The 21,142-nt window shown below is 39.4% G+C and overlaps 1 protein-coding gene across 2 annotated transcripts in view; it reads left to right on the top strand.

The window, feature by feature from the left end:
- The window catches only part of Cimip6 (ciliary microtubule inner protein 6), a 34,292-nt gene extending 13,724 nt beyond the window's left edge, over window positions 1-20,568 (top strand). Inside the window, exons 3-6 of one of the 2 annotated variants that reach the window (XR_015636783.1) lie at window positions 4,327-4,480; window positions 16,203-16,309; window positions 18,382-18,497; window positions 19,201-20,568. Coding sequence is in view for 1 of the 2 variants with exons in the window: in NM_001109095.1 (NP_001102565.1) it covers window positions 4,327-4,480; window positions 18,382-18,497; window positions 19,201-19,401 (471 nt within the window). In the remaining variant the exon portion in view is untranslated. The remainder of the gene's footprint in view (window positions 1-4,326; window positions 4,481-16,202; window positions 16,310-18,381; window positions 18,498-19,200) is intronic. The other variant, NM_001109095.1, reaches the window with a different exon arrangement.
- Window positions 20,569-21,142: the final 574 nt, after the last annotated feature.

The raw sequence follows: 21,142 nt of genomic DNA, 5'->3' as shown, positions 1-21,142 counted from the left end.
ACAGGTGTCCTTGAGAATCCCCATAATGTGGTGGTGGTGGTGGGTGGTGGTGGTGGTGGTGGTGGTAGTGGTGGTGTAGGTGGTGGTGGTGGTGGTAGTGGTGGTGTAGGTGGTGGTGGTGGTGGTAGTGGTGGTGTAGGTGGTGGTGGTGGTGGTAGTAGTGGTGTAGGTGGTGGTAGTGGTGATGATGGTGGTGGAGGTGGTGGTGGTGGAGGTGGTGGTGGTGGAGGAGGTGGTGGTGGTGGAGATAGTGGTGGTGGTGAAGGTGGAGGTGGTGGAGGTGGTGGTGGTGGTGGTGGTGGTGGTAGTGGTGATGATGGCTGTGGTCGAGGTGTTGGTGGTGGTGGAAGTGGTGGTAGTGGAGGTAGTGGTGATGGTTTTAGACAGGAAATTGCTGTGTATCTCTGGCGAGCTAGCTAGCCTTGAACTCACAGAGACCTGTCTGGTTCTGACTCTTGAGAGCTGAGATTAAAGGCCTGCACTGCAAGAACCTACCACAATGTGATTTATATCCTAATTAATAGATTAATAGGAGTATACCATAGTCCTTTCCTTAGATTGACTTCTAAATGTGACCAGTGGACCCATACAAAAACAGTCAAGGAGCTCTTCAGGGTATGAGAGTTAGGGAGATTTTTGACTTCAAGAATATCTAGACATTTCCCTTAATATTCCCCAGAGAATAGTGTCCTGGGGCATAATAGGAGATAGGCCTCAGAATATGAGGGAGAACTTTTAGAGATCAAAGCTTCAAATAGTTTAAATTTTCTTTACGTAGTGTCCCCTTTACAATCTGCAAAACGGAGCCCACCCTCCAAAGCTCAGACAAAGCCATCACACTCTGCAACTTTTTCTACTGTTTCATTGATGTCATAGTGTCTCATAAGAAAACACCCAGATCAGAAGGCCTGAACCCCTGCATAGGTGCATACATGTTCTCAGGAGCACACTTTGCACATATGAAGAAGAGTGTCCAAAAGAGAAAATAACAAGGAAGAAGATGCATCCATGTTTAATGTTCATGAAGCACTCCAACTACAGAGGCCTAATTCAATCATACTTCATATTTATGAAATTAAAGAATTTTTCTTAAAAGTAAACTCAAGATCTCTGCTTGCATTATACTCTAGGGGAAAACATGAAGGCCCCAGACACTCTCTAATGGCTCCCTTGTTCAAAGTCACTTTTCTAGTTACTTGAGTTATTAGCAAAATAAGTTTCTGCTCACCAAAGAGTAGATGGTATAAGTATATGCCTTTTAACCTTTATATAGGAAAATTTCCTCAAAGCAGTTACAGTTATGGTTTCAAAGTTTGTTTCCTCTAAAATGTATATTGAAATTTAAAAGTCATTGTCTGAGTTGAGAGATGAGACCTAGGCCTTGAAGGCATTGCCTCATCATCGGATCAATTCTGGCCTAAAAGGGCAAGACTGGCATTATCAGGAGTCTATTTTACCTCCCCCATCACCACCACCTTGAGGAGTGGGGGCTCTTGTTGAATTAGAGTTGCCAAGCCTGCCAGAGCCTGGCTGTCTGCTTATTACATTTCCTAGGCTCTGGAATTGAAAGCCAATCAACTTACATACATTATGAATTACCCAATGCACGAAGGTCCACATACACAGAATAGATTAAGACGCTTAGCATTTTAAGATAATGTGATTAAACCTGTGTTTATCTGCCCTTAGCCAATAACAACAGAACACAGAATTTGGGGCATGTATAGGTAGGTAGGTGCTGGTGACTGCCAGCCAACACTGTACCTGAAGGTATTCCTTAATCTCTGTACTATTCTCATCTGTAAAGGGATGTACCCACCTCAGAATTGTTCTAAAAGGAAGTAAAAGAAAGTATATACATTGTAGTTTGCCATAATAAGCATTGTCATAACTATGGGATGGAAGAGAGTTGTGAAAACGCAGGCAGTCCAAGAACAGTAGCAAATGACTATTTTTAGCCAGATAGTGAGAAGACACCATCTGTTTAGTAATCTGTTTTAGATTTTTCTTAAAACCTACAGCAAGTAGTCCACTTAAAAATCCATGTTATATCTCATTCTGGAAATATAAGACATTAGTCAATTTAGTCTTGTTCTGAATTTCCTAGTTGCTCAATTTCTGTGAAACGTGTCTATAATTTCCTATTGTTTTATTATTCTTGGCTGCACGTTGTTGGCCTAAAACTGATGCTGCTTCCCTTGTGTACTGTTCAGTTCTTGATCCTCTGGTTTATGTGCATCCCATCTTGTCCAGTCTAAGAATATCTCTTACAACCCACCAGGATTAGTAGCTGTGCCTTCAGCCCAGAACAGTGTTTGCTGTCCATATTTTTATCCTTTCTTGATTTCTTGCTTCCCATCCCCACAAAATATTCTTGATGTCTTTGGCACTTTCATGAATTTACTCTATTTCTAAGCTATTCAACAGTCTGTATTGATGAAGTTGACCCCATTAGATACATTCATATGGCACACAGTTCTTTCTCACATGCTTGTCTTTTGGTAAACTAAGCTCCTTTAAGAGCCCTGTGCAGCTCTGTGGAGTGACCCCAGCAATGCCTCTCCCTTTGTGTATCAGTGGAATCTCAATTGTCAGAATTTATTATTGTAATGTACATGTCCATTCCTCTTAAATCATATTACAGACATCTTTTCTATAGACTCAGAACTGATTTCTTTTTTAAAAAACATTTACTTTATTATTTGTATGTGTGAGCAGGTTAAAGAGCTACAATGCAGTATGGCGGTCAGAGGACCATTTCAGGAGAGAGTTCTACCCGCCCACTGTGGGTCCTGTACAGTAACTCAGATTTCTCAGCTTGCTTGCTTCATAGGTACTTTTCTGTTGCTGTGACAAAACACCACAACTAAAAACAACGTATGAAAGAGTTTATTTGGGCTTAAGTTTCCAAAGATATGAGTCTACTGCAGGCAGAGAAGTGGGGGCATCAAGTGGCAGCCATGGTGGCAAGAATAAGGAGTTGAGGTGCTTCAATGGCACCACAACACAGAGGGTGCAAACACAACTGCAGCAAGGCCATGCCTCCTCAATCTTCCCAAACAGCACCACCAACTGGGACCAAGTGTTCAAACTCCTGAGCCTGGGGGACTTTTCTCTTCAACTGCCCCACACAGGGAGCAGTATTCCCTGCTATACTCATCTCTCCAGTCCAACATTTACTTCCTTATACCCAAGATAATATTGACCCCTAATCAGATCCCAAACTTCCAGGTGTGGAGTCACCTTTGATCACTTTTACTACTTTGATCAGAGTTGAGTAACAATTCTGAGAACCCATCAAGTGTCTCTCTCTTCTACAGTGATTAGTACTGACATTTCGGTAAGATTGGAGATGGTTCCCCTTAGGGCAGTTTTTATGTCAAAAAGTATAGGTTTATAAATTACAAATCAGTATGAGTTGTGCTCAGAATCATGAATGAAACAGAGGTAAAAGCAGTAAACTAGAACATCTGAGTGCCCTGCAATAATCACAACAAAGAGTTCATGCCAGGTGTGCCTCACTTTTATATATGCATACACTCTACTATATAAGATGTAAGGTGTATGCCATGATGTGGGGTGAGTGATGGACTAAGAACTTTGCAAAATATCATTGTAGATAATGCATCATTTGTTTTGCTATAATAAAAAGAATAAAATATAATTTTAGATTAAAGTAATTTTAGATTAAATCATGTTTAGCATGTGTGGTCTACAAATAAAATAATAAAAATATATAGAAATACAGCTACTATATTAATTTTATGGCTCTGTTACTAGAAGGTAGTGTAAAAGTTGAGCAGATATATTTTAGCTAAAATATATGATTATTTTTAGATACCATTTATAAGCTAATGTCCTTGTGTAAACATTTACTTCTATATTTAAGAATCCCAGGGAACAGTCTCAGTCACATGTGTGTTGCTATGAGAACCCGAGCTTGGATCCCCAAGATGGAAATGCCTATAATAGCAGTGCTGGGGGACCAGGGTGGGCAGGGATGAGAGGAGGAAGCAGAGATAGGCAGATCCCTGGAGCTCACTAGACAGCCAGGAGGACAGGATTGGTTAGCTTCAGGTTCAGTGGTAGACCCTGTTGCAATAAACAAAATGGGAGGGTAACTGAGGAAGATACCCTATGTCAGGTCCACCGCATGAGTATTACATGCACATATACATGATATGAACAAACCATACACTAAGTAAATAATATATTAATTCTAGACTAATATCCTGTTCCATTAAATCCCTAAATATTCATAGACTTTAAGCATCAGGTGAAGTTTTATCATTATTTGACAGAGCATTTCTATTTTTTTCTGTGAAGAGAAAATGGTGGTTCCATGATGAAGCACCAACATATGTCTCCCAACCATCTTATGACACCAACAGCATCCAGCGGAGTGACTTCCAGAAGCCAGCATGCCCACTGGTTTTGCCAGTCAAACACAGCAAGATGCAAAAGCCTTCTTATGGGATAGGTAAGGTCACTCGTGGGAAACTTTTACTCTTTCCTGCCATTGACTTAAGATGTATTCAGTGTGTGTGCACCTCCTGAGAAAATGACGTTTCTACAGAAGTTGAAAATACATACAAAACAGACAGCCTTCTGAAACCCTGAAACCTTGGAGAGGAGCTATCTCTGGCCCAGTATCTCCAGATACTGTACAGATCATTGATTACACCAGCTTCAAGGTCAGAAACTTAGGAGCAGTCTGCTCGGATTTCCCAGACTAAAACTGTTATTATTAAAATAGCATCTGGCCCTAACTCAGAGTATATTTCAAAGTATACTCTGAGGGACACTGATGGCTGTGGCTGTGGAATGTCCCTTAAAAGCCTGTTGTTGAACACTAGAGCCCATTGCACACTCCCCTACTCTTAGGATAGCCCAACCCTTCTTTTTGTTCTTTTTCTGCCCCCTGTCTAGATTCAAACATTTGCCAGCATGCTTTCCCTGCCAAGATGGGCTCCATTCCTCTGGAACTGTAAACAAAAAAGGATTCTTTTTTCTCTTATATTGGAGTTTTTTTTTTGTCATACAATAGAAAAGGAAACTAAGATGCTAATCGTTAATGATCATTTTAGACAGTGCTTTTTTAAAAATTGGATATTTTGATTTACATTTCCCTTTCCCAATTTCCCATCCATAAACTCACTATCATATCCACCCTCCTGCTTCTTCTATGAGGGTGTTCCCCTTCCCCAATCACCTCCTTTCCCACCCTGACATTCCCAGTCACTGGGGATGGGGGTTCAGCCTTAGCAGGACCAAGTGCTTCTCCTCCTATTGGTGCCCAACAAGGCCATCTTCTGCTACATATGCAGCTGAAGCCATGGGTCTGTCCATGTGTACACTTGGGTAGTTGTTTACTCCCTGGGAGCTCTGATTGGTTGGTACTGTTGTTCTTTGGGGTTGCAAACCTCTTCAGCTCTTTCAATCCTTTCCCTAATTCCTCCAACAGGGACTGCATTCTCAGGTCAATGGGTGGCTGCTAGCATTCACCTCTGTATTTGTCATGCTCTGACAGAGCCTCTCAGGAGACAACTATATCAGGCTCCTGTGAGCATGCACCTCTTGGCTTCATCAATATTGTCTAGGTTTGGTGGTTGTATATATATATGGCCTGGATCCCCAGGCTATGATGCAGCATATGGGATGGGGCAGGCTCTGAATGGCTATTCCTACAGCCTCTGCTCCAAACTGTGTCTCCATATCCCCTCCTATGAATATTTTTGTTCCCCCTTTTAAGAAGGACTGAAGCATCCCTACTTTGGTCATTCTTTTTCTTGAGCTTCATTTGGTCTATTGATTATACCTTGGGTAATTCAAGCTTTTTGGCTAATATCCACTTACCAGTGAGTATATACTATGGGTGTTTTTTGGTGATTGGGTTACCTCGCTCAGGATGACATTTTCTAGTTCCATCTATTTGCCTATGAATTTCATGAAGTCATTGTTTTTGATAGCTGAGTAGTACTCCATTGCATAAATGTAGCACATTTTCTGTATCCATTCCTCTGTTGAAGGTCATCTGGGTTCTTTCCAGCTTCTGGCTATTATAAATAAGCTTCTATGAACATAGTAGAGCGTGTGTCCTTGTTATATTTTAGAGCATCTTTTGGATACATGCCCAAGAAGAAGGGTATAGCTGGGTCCTCAGGTAGTACTATGTCCAATTTTCAGAGGAATGGCCAGATTAATTTCCATAGTGGTTCTACCAGCAGTGACTTGACCCTCCTGTAAACCTGTGTCAACACTCCTGTAGACCTGTTTTCTTACAGCCAGATCTGGGTACAGAGAACTGTGGGACCAGTTCGGCACCGGGTGTAGGCAGAAACCAGAAGAGTCCTTTCGTATACTGGTTCTGGGTTTGTGTGTCCTGAAGCCTCCCCGAGGGTCACTTAGAGCAGAAGAGTTGGTCTTACCTCTGCTCTCAGGTGTGTCAGCACCTCTGGTAACTGGCTTTTAGCTCTGGGTACAGGCAGAAACTGGAAGGATCCTACCCCTGATTGTCCCAAGCTTCCTGTATCTAGAGGGCACTAGGCGGGTTCCTCTTGCACCAAGAATGTGAGCAGAAGTGGAAGTCTTCCCTGATTTCTCAGGAATGTCCACACCTCTGAGAGTCCAGCTCTCTCTCCCATGGGATTTTGGTACAGAGAGCTATGGGAGATAGTACTCTTCAAAAGAAAAAATAGTCAAGTAAGTTTTATGCAACATGAATTTAAAAGTTAAATACAACAGTTGATCTGTAGAATACCCTAATTCTAAGAATAAGCATGATTTCCAAAACATATCTTCTCTATTTTTTATCATCTCACTCTTATTTTCATATTGTTTCTCATAATTGCTGTCTTAAAATACATAACTTGAGAAATACATTATACAAATTGTTAAATATTTTCAGAATAATGATTTTACCTTGTAATGGCATTCTAGTAAACTGAGTTATATTTTCTTATAACCACAGTGCTAATAAGAGTCAACAATAGATTCCATTTAGAAATTATTAATGCTTTGACCTCTGTGATTTGGCCAGTCTAGTTGACAATACATAAGTCATCTAGACTGAAGATCACAGCATTAGAAAAAAAGAAAATGATCGTAGGCAGAATGATTCCTACCTCGAGGGTAAGTTCATAAAAAGGCTAACAAGCCTTCTTTGACCATGGCCTCTCCTTTAGAAAGAAATTTTATCCTTATGATTGATGATGTAGACAGCTACATTTTCTGCCTCCTAAGACTCTACAATTTAGTCTATGGAATAGTAGCAGAGAAATAAGCTGTAACAAGATGAAAACAATGGAAGCAATTTTTTTTTCTGGAGCATGTGGGAGAAACCCTGATGATAGGCAACGAGAATAAAGAAAAAATGTCTAGAAACATAACAAAGACAAGCTGACCTTTGTAATAGACCCTCAGGCATGTCAGCAGACACAGGAGAGGACAAGAATGAAGAGAACAGGACAACACTGCTCCACGTCCGGTTTTCATTGACAGCAGTTTCTACCCTGTCTTAAGATTACATGATGGCAATGGCACATTCCTTTAATCCCAACACTCAGAAGCTAGAGGCAGGTGGATCTCTGAATTAGATGCCAGTTTGGTCAACATAGGAAGTTCCTGGTCAACTAGAACCATGTAGTGAGACTCCATCTCAAAATTAATAAAGGAAGGGAGGAAGGGAATGAGGGAGCAAGGGGGAGGGAGGAAAGGAAGGAGGGAGGGAGAGATGGACAAACAGACTACGAAGAGCTGGAGAGATGGTGTGGGGGCTAAGGAGCACTTGCTTCTCTTGTAGAAGACATTAGTTTCACTCCCAGAACCCACCTGGCATTTTACAACCACTTGTAAAATCCATCTTCAGAAGATATGACACTATCTCTAGCCTGTCAGCTCATATAAACTCACATAAGCACACACATAACTAATAGATGATTCTTTTTTTAAAATGAAGAATGTTACAGCCTAGATTTGTAGCCAAATGATAACTACCACACTGATTATTTTGGAAAATTATTCTGGTCTTTATACTATTTTTTAATCATGAATGGACAGCCAAAAAGTAGAATTATACCAGGTAATGTCCTTGAAGAAGGGCCAGGAAGCATTATGACCTTAAAATAAAACAAAAACCTTGAAAGTTTGAGAGAAAACCAGGTACAGAAGCCTTTGGGAGGTTTAATCTCTCTAGAACTCTTTTCTGAGAGGTATAAAATGAAGATGAGATAGCGACTAAAACATAGCATTTATTTCAAACATACTGTTTGCCAGGCAATTCATAAAACTTTCCAAATATGAACTCATTTTATTCTTAAATTAACTATATAGCAGTGGTTCTCAATCTGTGGCTCATGACCCCTTAGGGGGTCGAGTGACCCTTTCACAGTATTCATATAGCAAATATCCTGAATATTTATGATTGGGGTCACCACAACATGAGGACCTATGTTAAAGGGTCGCAGCATTTCGAAGGCTAAGAACCACTGCTATATAGTATAGTGATGCAGTAATACAATTGACATTCCCAGTTTTCAGGTAAAAAATTTACCTTGCCATTTTAGGGTGTTTCACTGGGCCTAAGAATGTAATTAACATGAAGATCAACAAGAGGAAAACATACATATTTTTTAAAGCACTTTTTGTGGGACTTTAGAGTTTCATAAGATGATAATCCAGGGATATATAACATCCCCAGTGTTCTGAGTTGGAAAGAGCTGTAAACCATGAAGAAAAGAAAAGGCAAAGGATCTTAGCCCAACTCAGTTGACTGGGTGGAGAAGCTAATAACAGGTAGGAAAGGGGTAGGGTAATGAGACTGCCTGTACTGATACCCTTTGGGCCCCATTTCCAAGAATGAAAATGAGAATTAGACTTTGCACCTGGTTGAGGGGTGACCTCTTTTACATTGTAACTTCATCTCATGCTACGTCCAATCATTTTCTATCTTTTAATGCTGTGACCTTCAGGCTGGCTGATATCTGTCTTCAACTAGACTGACCAAATCACAGAGGTTGGAGCACCAGTGACTTCTAAAAGAAATCTTTTGTTGACTCTTAGTAGAACTGTGGTTTTAATTTAAAAAAATGTGACTCAGTTTACTAGAATGGCATTGTCAGATAAAATCATTTTAGATCTGAAATTTTTAATAATTCATGTTAGGAAACTCAGAATGCTTTTCTTGCATCCTTCATTCAATATGGAGAGGTTCATTATGTCATTTTGTTCTGATTAATCTCTTTCATTTCTCTCCCTCCCCCTGTACTTCCTCTAGCTAATTTTCCTTCTCCCAAATAGTCCCACCCTTCTGCTTTGAACCAAGCCATTCTCTTCTCCACTCGCTCCCTCAAGATCTCTTCTTTCATGATCCTTTTTCTCACTTTATGATCTACATATACACACATGTTTCCTGACTCATGCAAATAAAAATTTAAATTTGTGTTACTCATGTAAAGAAAGCATATAGTATTTGTCTTTCTGAGTTTGGGTTGTTTCACTTAATGATTTTTATACCGTTCATTTTCCTGCAAATGTCATGGTTTCGTTTGTATGGTCTATAATATTCCTTTGTGTATATGAACCACACAATCATGCATTCATCTGTAGATAGCTAAACAGATTGGATGATTCCCTGATTATTGTGAACATGCAGCAATAAATATGAGCATGCAAGTGTCTCTGTGCTATGCTGATTCGGAGAACTTAGGGTAAATGTCCAAGTGTGGTACAACTGAGTCATATGACAGTTCTGTTTTTAATTTTCCTGGCCCCTCCGTAATGATTTGCATCCTGTCTACTGTTTTTCAGGCTCTATTAAATAATAATAAACTAGGACGATGTTTTTCAGGATGGCACCTTCACCTAGCACAGGATTTAAATAACTTGTTAAAGGACACAGAGCAGATGACTGACATTTGAACCCAGAGAGCTGGCTCTAGTGTCCATGCTCATAAGTAACCCTCTGTTCAGCCTCTAAAATGGTAAAAAAAAATCTCCCTAAAAGGCTTTGAAAGGAGCCACTGAGTGTATCCAGATATGAAGGAGAGGACACATACCTGCATTTCATTGACAGTAAAAGAGAAGATCCTCAAATGAATGAACACTTTCTCTAGGAGCAGTGGACATTGAACTTACTAAGAAGGAAATGAAGTTATTTGGCTCATAAGTGAACAAAAAACCTTATAATTAGATAATATTGTAGGATTTCACTAGAACTAAATAAAACATTTAAAGTTCTCCCACACTCTTTATATACAGTAATAATAAATGGATTATTTGAATTGTTGATCATTGCATTTCACTGTTAGACTCTGGGTTAGAATTTGGTTTTTAAAACCTGTCATAAAATCTCTGTCTTCTCTCTCCCTCCCTGCCCCCATGTCTTTTTCTCTCTTCCTCCCTCTCTCTTTTATCAGTATTTCCCATTACTAACTTCGTTATTATAACCTAGGATCTCTTATAACAACCAAACTCAATAAAGAACTTGAATAACCAAATAAATATAAATATGCCATCTCAAATGTTAAACTACAAACTATACCTCTGTAGATGAGCATTAAGAACTACTCAATAAGTGCAATTCAAAGTCATAATGTAATTTAAACTAACAAAGAAAAAGCCCTAACATTGGTCTGAAATAATTCCTATAGTTTTGATATTTAATTAATTTTTAAAATATTTTACTGTAAGATTTTAGGCTGTGTAAAATTCAGCTATGTGCCCGCCTTTTATAGCATACAAACTATGCCAGCATGCATCAAGGCCAATTAAAAGTCACCTCCCATCATTCTGTTCCATGAGCCCACTCAATTGCATCTCATCTTTGGCATTTCAACAATTTTATCTTCTGCTAACAATGAAAGTGCCCTTTATGTCTCATACCACCACACAGTTTCCTGGCTGCCACACTTAGATTCCGATTTATATCATAAGAATTTGTAATTTGGAAAGGTTTATTTAATTGATGAAGGATGGTGTTTTAAGTGTAAAGGAAACCTTGGCTGCTAACTTACTGTGTTTTGTATTTTAGTGTTTCTTTAGAGTTCCAGATTCAGATCCAGTGGTAACAATTACTTTTCTAAGATGGATTTTTCATTTGTTGTTTCTTTTGTACCAAGGGGTATCCTTTTTTTGTAGCATTTATTTATCTATTCATTCATTCATTTATGTATTTATTTATTCATATTTGACACGGCGTATTTTAGTTACTTCTCTATTTCTGTGAAGAAAAATCATGATCAAGGCAACTTATCTCTGTGGGGAGCACAGCAACAGGCAAGCAGGCCTAGGGCTGGGGCAGTAGCTGAGTGTTTATGTGTTAAAACATCTACCACAAAGCTGCAAGAGGCTAACAGGAAATGCCTTGGGCTTTTGAAAACACAAAGCTAGTCCCCAGTGACATACCTCTTCCAACAAGGTCATACCCACTAATTCTTCCCAAACAGTTCCGTCAACTGGTCACCTAGTATTCAAATATATGAGCCTATTGGGGGTAATTTCATTCAAACTACTACATGGAGCTGGAGAGATGGCTCTACAGTTAAAATACTTACTGCCCTTACTGAGGACCTGAGCTTAGCTTCAGCCATCCAAATCCTGCACTCACAGCCACCTGCAACTTCAGCACCCATGGAATCTGAAACCCTTCTAGCCTCCATAGGCACCTGCACACATAACCCCTCCACCCTCTATACACACACACACACACACACACACACACACACTCAACATATATACACACACACTGACACACATATACAAACATACCGACACACACAAACATACCAATACACATATATACATACGCTCACAAATTAAAATTAAAACATTCAAAATATATTATGAGAGCTACAGTTTTTATATAAGACTCAAGGCAATTCTACTGAGAAAAGTAAAATTTCTAAGAGGGAAATATTTGTTGATGTTTTCTATGTATCCATAAAGAGTTAAAAATGTTCTCAAAACTGCTAACTTCACGCCAATGTAAGGAACAAATTACATATTTGAGTATGTAATTCATATTTTGTTGGTGAAAATATCAATAGCTAGATACCAACTTGTTTAGAAAATTCTTATTCTAATTAAGTTTCTAGGAGTGGATTTCAAACACTTTAACAGGTTTGTAGTTCTCATTTAATAAGGCTTCACTCAAGCAATTAGCTGAATCCAATTTAACTTATTATTTTTAATTATATGTAGGTGTGATTTCCTGCTTGTGGGTATGTAAGTACAGGTACCCACAGAGGCCACTGTCCTCACATATGCCAGAGTTGAAGTTATAGAGGATTATGAACCTCTTGACTTGGGTACTGGGAGCCAAAAACAGATTCACTGGGAGAGCACTGAATGCTCTTAACCACTGAGCCATCTCTCCAGCCCTCTTGCACTCTTAGTTTAAAAGTGTGTTTTATTTATGTTATGAATGTTTGCTTATGTGAGTTTAGGTGCACTATCATGAGTTTATATATCCCCTGGGCTGGAGTTACAGATACTTGTAACTTACCACGTAGATGCTGGGAACTAAACTCAGGTCCTCTGCAAGACTAGTAAGTGCTCTTAATGTCTATGTCATCTCCCCAGCCCTCAATTTGCACTCTTATACCACACAACTGCCAAGAACCTGAAAGCCTTTATTCATTTTTTTCATACTTAAGTAGTGCCCACTGTGTGAATTTTTAGAAAGTCTCATGTTCACACAGTTGAGACTGATGCATAATTTTAATAAGTATAATGTTTGGGAAGTAGATGTCCTTCTACAATAGATAAAATGATATTCCTTTATTGGCCCCTGTGAAGAAATGGATCCTTTATAAAGTCACTATTTTGTAGGTGTGAAACACTCTAGAACACTGCTTACAAGGTGGCTGTGTTAAATTTTTGTCACCTCAACACAAGCTAGGGTTGTGTGAGACAAGGGAACCTCCACAGAGAAATTGCCTCTACTACCTTGGCCTGTAGGCAAGCCTATGGACATTTTCCTGATCATTGATTGGTGTGAGTGGGCCCATCACAGTCCACTTTGTGCAGTAGAAGAAAATAGTCTGAACAAGTTATGAAAAACAAAGTCAGTATATTCCTCCATGGTCTCTGCTTCATTTCCTCCCCAGCTTGATTTCCTGCCTTGTCTTCCCTTCATGATGGACTGTGATCAGGACATATGAGCCAAATAAACCCTTTCTTCCCCGAGTTGCTTTTGGTAACCATAACAATAAAAAGCAAAGTAGGACACAAGGTGATTCATTTTAATTCAATTTGCTTTCTTCTGATGTATTTCTATTTCAGTATTTCATAACAAGCTACCTTAAATTTAGTTGCTTAAAAGAACACTCATCGTACTTGCTCAGTGCTTGCAATCTGGACCCGGGTTGTGTGGTAGAATTCAGTTGGCAGAAATAGGCTCGAGGCTCACACTCAGCTGTCAACCTGGGATTGCTGGCCCACTCCTCCTGGGTCTCTTCATGTAGTTTGTTCACCAAGCTGTCTGGACTTCCTACTTGGCACTTCAAGTTTCCCAGAATGCAAAGAGCAAAAACAGCAAAGCTTCCTTGAGGTTTACACTGGGAGTTTGCATCATGTCCCTTTTGCAGCATTGTATTGGTCATAGTTAATCACTATTGATAATATGTCCTGTCTTTTCATAGAGATAATACCTGCTTTTCCATTCTTTAGATCTTGTCTCTTTGGGGATGGATGGATGGATGGATACATACATACATACATACATACATACATACATACCTCTTAGACTTTTTCCTTGATTTATTTCTGGTTATATTTGAATGCTTCCTTGAAGAAACAATCTGTTCTATAGGAAAATATTTTCAGATTTTCCTTGTTTCCCAAAAAATTTTTTAATTTGAATTCATAATTTATTGAAAGTTTTAGCAACTATGAAACTTTAATGCTTAATTCCTCTTTCTTTTTAATATTTTTAAAGTATTACTCAGCTGTCTGTGTCCAGTATTGCTCTTGAAACATTTGATGTTGCTCTACTACATTTGAGGATAACATGTCTCTTCAACAGCTTTGGTAATTTGTTTTTATCTTGGGAAGTCTTAGATTTCTCTGAAGAGATGCTAGCTTTCCTTTCTATACCTCCTAGGACTGGGTGGAAAGCAAAGAATGACAGAAACAAGAAGCATAGGGTGAAATTTAAGGAGGTTTTTTTCCCCTATACCATTCAGTTACCACATTAAATCTTGCCTGGTATATGCCTGCCAAGCCTCTTTTCACGCATTCCTACTGTCTTAATCACTGTTCTATAGCTGTGAAGAAACACCACAACGGAGGCAGCAGCTTGTAAAGAAACGCATTTCATTGGAAGCTTTGTTACACTTTCAGAGAATTAGTACATGATCATCATGGCAGGGAGAGTGGTGGCAGGCAGGGAGGCGTGGCACTCTTTATACCAGTTTTTCAGAGTAAGGAAATCAGATTCATACCCTTCTCCCACCTATGGTTTTTCCACCAAACTTTGATTCCAGAATCTTATAAAAGTATAAACATTGCCCATTGTCCCCATAATTCTGAAAGCAAATTCTGATTTTTGTTTTTTAATTGTCAATGTGGAACAATCTAGAATCACCTGAAATGTTAAATCTCAGTGAAGGTCTGTCTAAGTCAGGTTAAACCATGGTATATGTATCTATATGAGATTATCTTGGTTATGCTAGCCAATATGGGGAGACTCAACCTTTAGTGGGTAGCACCATTCCCTGGGCTTGTGGTCATGGACTGTGTAAGAGGCAAGAAAGTGAGCTAAATGCTAGAATCTGCTGTGGACTAAGCTCTTTCTTAGTAGATGAGATGTGATTAGCAGTTTGTTTGTTATTTGCATTTCAAATATTATCTCCTTTCCCGGTTTCCTGTCCATAAGTCTCCTATTTCCTTCCCCTCTCCTTCCCCCATAAGGGTGTTCCCCCCATTCACCTCCCCTTACCACCCTCCCCTTGACATTCCCCTGCACTGGGGGTCCAATCTTGGCAGGACCAAGGGCTTCCCCTTCCACTGGTGCCCCAACAAGGCCATCCTCTGCTACATATGCAGTTGGAGCCCGGAGTCAATCCATGTATAGTCTTTGGGTAGTGGTTTCGTCCCTGGAAGCTCTGGTTGGTTGGCATTGTTGTTCTTATGGGGTTGCAAGCTCCTTCAGCTCTTTCGGTCCTTTCTCTAATTTCCCCAAAGGGGGTCCTGTCCCAAGTTCAGTGGTTTGATACTAGCATTCACCTCTGTATTTGACATGTTCTGGTAATGTCTCTCAGGAGAGATCTATATCCGGTTCCTGTCCGCATGCACTTCTTAGCTTCATCCATCTTACCTAGTTCAATGGCTGTATATATATGGGGCAGACTCTGAATGGCCATTCCTTCAGTCTCTGCTCTAAACTTTGCCTCCATAACCCCTCCTATGGATATTTTTGTTCCCTGTTAGGAGGGGATATGGTGATTAGCGATTTTAAGTCCCAGTCCCCTTGACTTCTTTGAAACAGTGGGCTGTGACCCAGGATGGTAAACTAAACAAGCTCTAAAGTTCCTTTTGTTTGAGGTATTTTTAGCAAAGTAACAGAAATAAAGCTAGAACACAAACCATGTACATTTTAGAAAGGAGAAATTTTAACCTCAATAAAATTAAATGACTTCCACCCAAGTCACACATGTCCAGAACACGGTAGAGCCTGAATTTGAAAATGTGTCTGTCTGTCCTACACAGCTCATGCTTTGGCTTCTTCACTAACTCATCTGGTTAATTCTAAAATGTAGAGGTGGTTCATTTTATCTAAGAAGTTATTTATTTATCAATGTTCTGATAGTGAAAATATGATCTTCATAAAAAAGATAGATTTTTTTCTTAATTTGTAAGAAAACATAAATTATGGGATTTTTCTCAGTTCTGCAGTTACTGTGTCACTGGCACCTGCTCTCCTTGGTGTGCTCACAAGTCCTACAAGAAAATATAAGGAGAAATGGGTGCTGACCTCAGTTAGACATCAAGAAATTTTTATCACTTTACATTCTGGTCTGCTAAGTGGGGAACTAAATCATGTACCGTAAGCACTTGAATACTCATCCCTGCTAGAAAAAATTATATCAATATACAGAATCGAATTCATGAATGCTTAACAAGTATCTATTTATAATGTGTTTTCTATTCTTATTTATCCCCCTAATTTACGTCGCGTTTATTTATTTACTTGTTTTACACAGGGTCTCTTTATGTCATCTTTGCTGGCCTGGAACTTGTCATGAAGACCAGGCTAGCCTCATACTCACAAGCTACATCTGCCTCTGCCTCCTGAGTGCTTAGATTAAAGGTGTGTGCTACCTCATTAGGCAAGAATATGTCACACTGGGAAAAAACGTGTGATTTTATTTTGTTCTGTTCTGTTTGAGAAAATATATCACTATATATCCCAGGCTGGCCTTAAATTCATCACATAGCACAGGCTGGCCCAAATTATGTCAGTCCTCCTGTCTGGGTGCTGGGATCAAGGGATATACCCACCACTTCCAGCATAAAGGTGTGACTTGCAAAAATAATGTTTTGTTACATTTTAATAGTATATATATACATATATATTTGAATATACATATATATATAATTTGAATGCTATAAAACATATGATAAAAATTTAATCCACCTCTTTTCTCACAATTTCCATACAATTCTCTCCCAACAAGAAACACCAGAATAAATTTCTTACATATTATTCCAGAGATATGCCAAGGATATGCAAATTCTTATCTGCATGTATATTTGTACAAGGGAGAATCAAAAGTATTTTCTTTGACAGAATTCAAAGTGGGTGAACATTGCTCTTTTTCTTTAGCTGCCGTTGATAGTAAGGCCAGTAAAGTTCTAGTTAACTTAAACCCACATGCAACAAAAAGACCCTCACAGTGAACACTACATACCCGTCATCCAGACTGGAAGATTAGCTTGGAGTTAGGTTTAATGCTCTTGCAAAGGGGGGGGGGACCTCTGTTACTTAGACTGAAGTGTAAAGAGTCTGTGTTCATCACTGCCAGCCATCCTGGATGTTCCAGTGACTTCAGCACAGAGTTCTTTGGCCAACCTCTTAATCACTCAGCCATGACCAGACATTCAGAAGAAACTTTTTCATACCCTTCCAGTTGTCAAAGACAGTTTGACAAACAACTTCTGTTTTCACCAAGACGAATTGCTATCTGTTTAACAAGCATATCTAATAGAAGCCGCAAGAATGACTTAGTGCTTAAGAACACTGCCTAGAAAGTTTAGAGCAGAGACTGAAGGAACGGCCATTCAGAGCCTGCCCCACATGTGGCCCATATATATACAGCCATCAAAACTAGATAAGGTAGATGAAGCCAAGAAGTGCATGCTGACCAGAACCAGATATAGATCTTTCCTGAGAGACACAGCCAGAACATGTCAAATACAGAGGGGAATGCTAGCAGCAAACCACTGAACTGAGAACAGGACCCCCATGGAGAAATTAGTGAATGGACTGAAAAAGCTGAAGGGACTTGTAACCCCATAAGAACAACAATGCCAAACAACCAGAGCTCCCAGGGACCAAACCACTACCCAAAGACTATACTTGGACTGACCCTGGGCTCCAACTGCATAGGCAGCAGTGAATAGCCTTATTGGGGCACCAGTGGAAGGGGAAGCCCCTAGTTCTGCCAAGGATGGACCCCCAGTGTAGGAGATTGTTGAGGGGGTGAATGGGGAAGGGAACACTCTTATAGATTGGGAGGGGGAGGGGCCAGGGGACTGATGGACAGGAAACCGGGAAAGGGAATAACATTTGAAATGTAAATAAGAAATACCCAATTTTTAAAAAATGGAAAAACATAAAGAAAGAACACTGCCTAGGTTTTATTCTCAGCACCACACAGCGGCTCACAACCTTCTGTAACTCCAGTCCTAGGGGATCTGATGCCCTTCCTTGTCCAGCCTTTGAAAGGATCAGACACATATGTGCATACACATACATGCAGATAAAATTCTCAGACATACAGAATTTAAAAATATTTTTAAAGTACCAAATGCACATATGGAACTAATTTGACTTGTTTTGATTTAGATCTTTTCGTGCAGAATAAATGCTGAATCCAAATTTATAATATACACTTATGGGAAGATAACTTCAGAAATTGCTGTTGACTTTTTTCCTTTGAGAAAGGGGCTCACCTTGCAGGTCTGGAGCTTACTATGTAGGAGCAGATCGTCCACAAACTCACAGAGACCTTTGCCTCCTGAACTCTGGGACAGAAAGGGTCTACTACCGTGCCTGACATGTTGGTGGTTTCATAAAGCATAAATATTACAATTTTTTATTTTCATATACAAATCTAGTAATTGGCGTGATTTTACTGAACTATCTCTTGTTTTTCTTAGTTCCACTTACCTCTCTGGATGTATCAGAAGAACACGAGGACAATTTTGTAGAATATATCTCTTTTATACATCAATATGATTCCAGGAGAACTCCCAATGAGCCCATCCGGGGAAAGGTAAGGCATTGTTCCAAACTAATTATTCAATGTTGTGGGGCTGAGTAGATTTATGCAAGAACTTTGAGCCTTTTAAGTCATGCTCATCTTTCTAAAAGTTTATCTAAACAAATATAGTCATTAGTGGACTAAACTCAGCTACATGTCATAAAAACCAAGGACCACAGGGGTTTTGATTTATTTCCTGGAAAGCATTTACTGAAGTAATATTGATAAACTTTTAGATGTTCTTAATGTATGTGTGCCAGGAAGGCATAGATAAGGTTTAAAGGCTGAACAGAATTGAACCAGAATTGCTGGAGTGCTTCCTCCCATCCAGATGCTTGGTCTCATAGTTCATTGTGAGTAATCCTTTTGGACATTGAACACAATCATCAATTCTATGAATTGTAGATTCATTTGCAGTCATAGCAACCTACAAAGCAAAATAATAATAATAAAACTTAGTACAGCCAGTTGCATGCACTCTAGCAATGGAAAAGCACAGGCACGTCTTTGATTGTTTTACTTCCCTGCTTTCAGTTATATTCACCCCATTTACAGACTTGCCAGACATTCTGGTGCTGTCCTCAGTTTGGGACAGAGGGGACAGTCGATGAAGAGGCAGAGAAGCAAGTTTCATCACCAGAACTTGAACAAACCCACATGCTCAGCTACAGTTCCTTCTTCCCCTAGCTTATGTCATTGTTGTTTTCCTTTCCAGAGACACGGAACCTTCGTACAGAGAAAGATAAAGCCAGAGACTATGCCAATAGCTCCTAAGGGACCAGAGGTATTATTGAACACTCCAGGGTCAGGTTCATCAGAACAGCCCCAAAAAACAGACAAAGGAAATTCATCAGGAGACAACGTGACCTCACCACGCCTGTGCCAAAAGAATTCTCAAGAGCTGCTGGAGACTTAGAACAGCTTATCAGAACCAGAAGGCAGCCCAGCCCAGCAGACCCAGAAGCCTGGCTATGGGAGATGACTGGAAGAGTGTTGTTCTCAACTGTAGGACAAGCTCCTCTCACCAGGCACTGGCCTTTAAACCCACTAATAAAAAAGTCAGGGTAAATGCGGTTAAGCTTTGGTATTAAAAGTGTAATCTCAGGAATGTAGGCAGATTTCCTCAGTGTCTGGTAGACACTTGACACTGGATTCATCCATCATTGGAGTTGTTGTTGTTGATACTGTTGTTGTTGTTGCTGTTGTTGTTGTCAGTAGCTTTAGAACACAGAATTTACATAAACAGGGGAAAGGTGGAAAAGGGTTTAATAATGCATCAAAATTTTAAGTGGCTCAGTGAGTGGTAAATTATAAACACTGTCTTTATTTATAAATAAAACAACTTACAAGAAAAACGAGGTCTTAAAAAGAGGCTCAGCTTACATGATCATTAATTGCAGCCCTGAAATCAAAGCCACTGATAAGAATGTTGACTTATACTTAATGAAAGTTATGTGGCCTTGGGTCAGTTACTTAACCTCTATAGATTTCATAAAATTATTCAGCATGAGATTGAACACATTGATCAATAAATTATTGTAATCCCATCATTACTACTCCTACACTTAAATTTTAAGTATAATTTTCTATAACTTTTAAGTCCTCTTTCTTATTCTAAAAGTTAGACTCTATACACAGCTGAGAGTGTGAAAATGAAAAGCATCACCAGTACAGATGCACACATGTGTGCACGCGCGCGCACACACACACACACACACACACACACATGCACACACATGTACACACAGAGATGCAAACACGCAAACACATACACACACTAAGGACTCATAAGTACTTAGGAGATGAAATATCTGCTATAGCTTTAGCCACATCATTCATCATACTAGCTCAGTTTCCCTTTCAGATGATTTGGTGAAAACTGCTCCTATGGCTCTTGTGATTTGTCATGTCTCGTGTGCCATGATGTACACATGCAGTTTTGTATACATATAGACTCAGGTGGGAGCATTTGTACTGTGTACAAGCTGAAGCAGATGAAATTTTACTCTGATGAATACTAGTTATACCTTTATTCCTCTGACCCACATGAGGCATTTTAATAAACTACAGAAAGTAAGCATCATTTTTGTGTGTTGTGATTTCTGACTCTTGTGTCATGGTGGATGAATGCTGATGGTGAACTGTATTGCTGCCAAAATTCAGGAGAAAGTAAACAACCAAATATAGACAATCATAAAAGGGATAACTTTCATATTCCAAAATAGGAAATGTGCCTGTTTCTGCACCCGATGATACTGTCAACACATACACATTGCCTCATCGTTTTAAAAGCACTAGACTCAGGGTAAAGTTGACTACATATACAGTACCCATTAGTCAAATCATCCTCAGATCCTACCTGTGAATCTCAACCCCTTCCAAAGCTAGCTGTAGTTCTGAAACAGATCATACTGATGATGGTCTGTCAATCTCATAATTGAAGAAGCACATGCAATTGAGAATGTGTAGCATCTCACTCAACAAACACTGTATTGAATCAGGTTAGTAAAAACACGAATAAAGAGGAAAAAAGGAGGGAGTTGTAATCAGATTTGAAAAGAAACCCAAAGACTTGATTTTGTATCCACATTTGAGCAAATATGTAACTTTATGGTCTCCAAAGCAAAGAGGTGGAATTGAAATCTTGAAGCCAGACT

The sequence above is a fragment of the Rattus norvegicus genome, chromosome 14 (genome assembly GCF_021556685.1).
Source record: "Rattus norvegicus strain SHRSP/BbbUtx chromosome 14, alternate assembly SHRSP_T2T, whole genome shotgun sequence".
In the NCBI taxonomy this organism is placed as follows: domain Eukaryota; kingdom Metazoa; phylum Chordata; class Mammalia; order Rodentia; family Muridae; genus Rattus; species Rattus norvegicus.
This window is presented reverse-complemented; position numbering and strand designations above follow the sequence as displayed.